The 6,292-nt window shown below is 47.1% G+C and overlaps 1 protein-coding gene across 1 annotated transcript in view; it reads left to right on the top strand.

Moving 5' to 3' along the window:
* The window catches only part of Ttc3 (tetratricopeptide repeat domain 3), a 101,880-nt gene extending 96,782 nt beyond the window's left edge, over positions 1-5,098 (top strand). Inside the window, exons 43-46 of the mRNA XM_013352631.2 lie at positions 1-114; positions 262-405; positions 2,724-2,816; positions 3,714-5,098. The exon at positions 1-114 is cut by the window's left edge and continues 6 nt beyond it. Coding sequence (XP_013208085.2) covers positions 1-114; positions 262-405; positions 2,724-2,816; positions 3,714-3,788 — 426 coding nt within the window. The 3' untranslated portion in view covers positions 3,789-5,098. The remainder of the gene's footprint in view (positions 115-261; positions 406-2,723; positions 2,817-3,713) is intronic.
* The last annotated feature ends 1,194 nt before the right edge of the window (positions 5,099-6,292 follow it).

Here is a 6,292-nt window from a genome sequence, read left to right as displayed (position 1 = left end):
GGTTTTGTTAAAAAAGTTGGAAACAAAAACAAGAACTCACTCTCTGGATTAAGTATTGAGGAGATTGTTGAAAGAGTCACAGAACATATTCTAGAGGAACAGAAAAAGAAAAAGGTAAGATGTTTGTCTTCATGCTTGTTTATAAAATGTGAGACTGAAAAGCTTGCAGTCCAGCCCCCAGTGAAAGAGAGCAGACTAGAAGGTGGCCAGACGGTCGTAACTGCACCTTGTTCCCTCTTTCCCACCTCATCCCCTCTGCAGCCAAACCCAGGAAAAGACAAGAAGACACCTGAGGCTCCTGCTGCTGCTGCGGTGGCTACGTCCTCCCAGAGTGCTCCCTTGGCCGTTGTTGGACCGTCATCCAAAACCAAAGGCCAGAAGAGAGAAGACGTCCCTGTGAGCCCTGTGAGTATTACCTGGACAGCTGCATTGCCAGTTTTTCTCTTTATTGAGGGAGGATGCAGAATTTTTAGTCCATGAGGTGGCCCTTTCACTTTGAGGCTTGCTCTATTTGAAACTAAAATTAGGAACCAGATTTTGCTGAATTTGAATATACCTTCATGTCTGGGGTCCAGGGTGACAGCCGACTGCCTGGATATAACGGGGTTTTGTCCTATACTTTTACAAGTGGTCAAGTGTGTTGATCTCATATATCAAGTGGGAAAAGCAGTTTTTGGATAATTTTATCCTTTGTAAGCCGGAACTTAAAGGCTAGCTTGCGTCACTCAGCACTACCGTGAGCCTGGGCAAGGACTTGTACTGCCAGGCTACTGCTGGATTCATTGATGCTGTAGAATACACATACTAATGGTACCCTTTGCCCGTCCATTGGGTGCCTGGAAGTGAGTACTGAAATAGGCTGAATGTGCCTGCAATTTGACATTGCTGATTTAAGTCTCGGTTTCCTTTAAAAATATAAGAATCTTTTTATTTACATAGTGCATCTGATAAATTGTTTGTGTGGCTTTATCTAAGTTGGCAAGGCTCTATATTGTCTGTATCTTACAATAAAATACCCAAGGCATGAGTGTGATCCTGTCAGCATTCAGCTGTGTGAAGGTGTGCATGCCTTGCTTGTCAGGCAGCAGCAGTCCCTCGTCTTCTCACTGCCTGCTAAGGCTGGAGGCCTCCTGCTCTGCCCTCTGCCGCTGTGGCACAGAAGTTAGAGTTTCAGGTCACGTAGCATTCTTACCAGGGTCAGCAGCACGAGAAGGTCTTTGTGAACTCCCGCTTCTTCCTCTTGCCCTGCACTTTTCCACCCCCTCCCCACTGCACTCCCCAAGGTCACATCTCCACTCACCTAGGGAGAAAACTCAGTCAGAGTCCGGACTTCCCAGGGGTTTAGGTGAATTACAGTGGCTGTGTTCCTCCAGCCAATTGGATTCTCAGGGCATTTGCATTTTTAGGGGGAGTAGTGCCCAGCCCCACCTCAGAGTAGACTAGGTAATCACCTCCAGGAGAGAGCTGCTTCTGTCTCTGTGGTGACTGGTGTCACTTTTCAATTTGTTGAGATCCAGACATGCCTTGGGGATTATCTCGATGGGATTTATCGAGGTGAGAAGACTCAAGACTCAAACACAGTGGGCCTACCATTTCCTGCTTGGGGTCCTAGACATTAAAATAAAGATTGTGTGTGGGGTACAAACACGTGTGCACATAGGAACAAGTGCACACCCATGTGTCCCTGTGCAGAGGCCAGGAGAGGACGTTGAATGTGCTGCTGTATCAATCTCACTGTTTCCTCTTGAGACGAGAGTCTTCGAACCGGAAGCTCTTTTTCCAGTGAGGTTGGAGGCATAGTGCAGGTTCACTTTGCTCTACTGTCCTGGAGTCAGGGGAGAGGGGGAAGGGCTAGCGTAGAGCAAAGTGAACCTGCGCTGTGCCATCTGCCCCATATCAGCCTGGGCCCTGTCAGCACCTCAGGAGAGACCATAACCTGGTCTGTAAGGCTGATCATTGGAACTGTTTGCTCTCAGGTCTTCAAACAGACTGTATTAAAATACAGTTCAAATCCACCACAGTTACGGGTCTGCTGGCATCTTGCTCCTTAGGCGACTGCCTTGAATCTCAACTCTGCCCTTCTTTTTCGCTGTATTTAGTTTGACTTTTCATCCTTCCTGACTTTCAGTCAAATAGCTTCTATTATTAACCAGTGAGCAACATATATTCACAGCATATAAAAGTTACCCACAGCAAAGCTATTTTTTTGTTGTTTTAAGTTTTTTGAGGCAAGTTCTCTCTGGAGTCCTGACTGTCCTGAGAACTCACAGTGTAAGCTAGGGTGGCCTTGAACTCACAGAGATCCACCTGCCTCTGCCTTCTGAATGCTGGGATTAAAGGCGTACACCACCACCACCTGGCTACAAACTATTTTAAAACTTAAAAGCTGGGGCTGGAGAGATGGCTCAGCGGTTAAGGGCATTGCCTGCTTTTCCAAAGGTCCTGATCCAATTCCCGGCAACCACATGATGGCTGACAACCATCTGTAATGAGGTCTGGTGCCCTCTTCTGACCTGAAGGCATACATGTAGACATAATATTGTATATATAATAAATAAATTTAAAAAAACTTAAAAGCTGTCTTTCACTCTGTTAAACCATAATTGAAAAATAATCTACCCTTTGTGACAAAAAAAAAAATCTTTAGGCCACCCATGTACTAAGTGATGCAAGCACATATCATAAATAGTTTATTTATTATTCAAATGTGTTTTTTTCCACAGGCACCAGATGCAAATTCCTGTGAGCTATGCCACGAGATGTTCAAGTCAAAAAACATGCGTGTGCTAAAATGTGGGCACAAGTTTCACAAAGGGGTAAGTATTATTTCTGACTGCCTACCATGCATTTTAAAAATAAAAATGGAATTTGGGGGCAGGTACCAGTCCTTGTGTTTCCAAGCCATTTTTTCTTTGTAAATCTGCGCATACTGTATTCATGGGCCTATGTGAAAAGAGATGTTTGGGAAGTCGGTAGGGGTCTTGGACCAGGGGTGGCTGTGGCTCTATAGACTGCTTTTTCTCTCATCATGCCATGGGTGAAGAATTACAATTGACTGCGTAGCTATATTGGCTCTAGGACTGTATGCAATATTAATTCCTTGAACATTGGTTTCTTGTGACTAAATAAATAGTGCACAGTGTCTGTTCAGTGTAGCATGTAAAGCTGGGGCACCGTGTTAAAGACAACATGTCCTTCTAGGACCTGAGGACCAGTTGTCGGTGTCTGGGCATTGCTTGTTTAGGACAGACGAGTTCTCTACCCTAAGGAAGGGCCGACTATAAAATACTCAGTAGCAGGGCCTGATCAGGCTGCAGAGCCCCCTTCAGATCATGCTTTGGCCTTCAGCTCTGCGCCTGCACAGAGAATGTGCGCACAGACCCATGAGACACTCGGGATCCAAAAGCCAGGAGCAGGCATCGAGTGGTTTTGTGGCCACAAAACTGACAAGTGGTGCAGTCAGTCAGTCAGGGAAGCTGACCGAGCTTAGACTGAGGACAAGTCCTTCAGGGCCATGAGTCTGATCTGGAGCACTCTTGTTTCTCCTGGGCTTCAGCTGTCCTCCTGCCATGAGTAGACCGTGATCTTCCTTAAGGATTGGCTGGCACCAGACTGGGAAGTGGCATAAGCCCTGCTCCTGCCAGAGCACAGTGATTTAAGAGAGCCGGGGCCCGACCCTGCAGCACTGGCTGACTCTCTTATCTCCTTTGCAGTGCTTTAAGCAGTGGCTTAAAGGGCAGAGCACCTGCCCCACCTGTGGCAGCGGGGACCTGCTGTCAGAAGAGTAGCCTGTTGCTGCACCCTGCCCAGCCCAGCCGACGATGGGAACTGCCTCCCTGTTGCTGTAGGTAGTCACTCCTCACTAACGCACTGCTCGCCTGTGTGATGCCTGACAGCAGTATCCTGTCGCCAGTGTAGACACAAATGTGCAAACCCTGACACTGTGTACCACAGAGCTAACCAGCGGAGTCCTGAGCCGTCCACATCAAGTCCCCCGCAGTGGCAGCCATGTGTGGGCCTCTGCGATGCTGTGTCACACATTCCTACGCTGGTGGGGCTGCTGTGGGGGCTCTGGGGAGAGAGCTGTGAGCTCTCAAGCAGTGCTCCAGTTGTGAGGATTCTTAGCCTCTTCAGTCCTTCCCTGGAATTGTATGGTCTCCTTCATCAATTTTTATATTTTGGTTTTTCGAGACAGGGTTTTTCTATGTAACAGCCCTGCCTGTCCTGGAGTTCACTCTGTAGACCAGACTGGGCTCAGACTCACAGAGATCTGCCTGCCTCTGCCTCCCAAGTGCTGGGATTAAAGGTGTGCGCCAGCATCACCCAGCCCCTCTTAAATTTTTAAATGCTTATGATCCAATTGATCCACATCCTGGAAACCAATTCTAAAATACGTTTTAAATTAGCTTGAGCTAAGACTTTTCTACCTTGGAAGCAGGCTACCTGTTTGCAGCAGCCCCACACCTGAGGCTCACACTGAGATCTCTGTGCTAGTCTCCTTAGCTTGGAAGTGTCCAGCTAATTAGACCTGAGCACGCGAGCGCTGTGCAGAACCAGCCACCATCGTTCTCCATCCTTACACTACCACCAAAAAGAAATAAACCAGACAGTCCTGAGTGTTGGTGTCATTAAATTGTGTGTTTGACTTTTGTGTAAAGTATTGCATGCAATCTTGTGTTGTGACCTGAAATCAATCTAACTGCATTAGAAATTATTCAAAACTAGGTATATTTAGTGACCTATAGGCAGTGGCAAATACAGAAACATGAACCCTGGATATATTCCATTTCTCTCAAACACGAAGAAACAAAAACCTGTTTGCCAGCGTGTTCTCTGTTGCAGCAGCAGTGTGGTCTGTGTGAGTTGTGGTGTCTAGTGACCTCGTCTGTAGCAGCTCACTCCTTATTCTGAGACATTCTCCACGGTGGTCCCTGAACATGGCCTGCATGCTCCAACACGTTCAAGTGCACAGGGATACTGTGGCATCTGGTGCAGACTGTAGTCGCCGCTGAGAGAATGAACTCCCTCCCTTCAGAGCCTGTGAACATGCCTTATACTTGTCCAATAACTGTCAATAAAACGTTCTGAAAGATCAGCAGTCCGCTGTCGTTCTTGTTGTTCTTCCCAGGTAACTTAAACTTTCATTCTGCTTGAGATGTCGGGCTCTGTGCTGACAGCTGCTGAGAAGGTCTTCATTTGGGAAGAGTGGCATGCTGCACTCAGGAGCCTGACCAAGGGTCTTGGATTATTGTAGAGCCTAGAGCAGAACATTCTTTTGTGCCTAAGCGCAGCTTGCCAAGCTCGACTGTTTAAGTTCGTGAATAGAACATTTATGCAGCGATGACACAGAGTGGACTGTGCAGTCCTGCTGCAGAGTTCTCATGGACACCGGAAGATCCTGAGGACAGCTGCATCTCTTCGGGGCACTTCTGGGCTTACGGATGCTGAGGCTGGTCCATGGCAGTGGCTTTGGAAAGGCCCTGTGGGATATGCCAGACACTTGCAGATATTAAAGAAAGCACAGTTTATTAATATGTTTACTAAAAGCAGTTGAAATTCCTGTTGGACAGGCTAATGGCACCAAGTGTGCTTGCTTGTCTTAGAACACAGTTGTCAGGCATGTTCTGTGGAGTGTTTACAGATTCTGAAAAAAGTTGCTTTTAGACTCTTGAGTTGATGGCCGAGAACGGATACTTAGGACTCGCAATCCCCCTGGTGATAGAGCCTCCTCCTGAGCTGCTACAGCTGCTGCCAGCTCAAGACTGCATCCCAGCACTCGGTTCTCAATATAGAGGAATGGACAAGGTATACACATTCCTCATGGAAGGCTGGGGGTGCTGACAGTCCTTTGTGGGACAGTCTCGTCACGCACCCCCCCATGGTGGCCATAGTGAGAAGCAAGCATAATTTTAAACTAATACTCATTCAAATATATTCAAACAGTAGCATTTTATACAATAACTTAGAGCATTGGCTGTGCCTTTAAATTTGGATTTTTTTGTCTCTGAAGTGCTTAATCTGTATTATGAATAATGGACAGTTAATACCGAACTCAAGTGATGCCAATACAAGATGTTGTATTTGTAAGGTAATGAATGAGAAAGGCTGTAGTGGAAGCGAGTAGTCAGAGAAATCTCATGCCGCAGCTCGGGCAGCAGGACCAGTCAGTCCTCGGTCACAGCCCTCTCCAGAGACACGGATTCAAGGACACCACAGAGAATGGCAAAGGTGGACACCCTGATGAGGCTGAACAAGCACAGGCAGGCCACATGGTGACAGGGTGATTGCTTAG

This window comes from Microtus ochrogaster, chromosome 2 (genome assembly GCF_000317375.1).
Source record: "Microtus ochrogaster isolate Prairie Vole_2 chromosome 2, MicOch1.0, whole genome shotgun sequence".
NCBI classification, from domain to species: domain Eukaryota; kingdom Metazoa; phylum Chordata; class Mammalia; order Rodentia; family Cricetidae; genus Microtus; species Microtus ochrogaster.
This window is presented reverse-complemented; position numbering and strand designations above follow the sequence as displayed.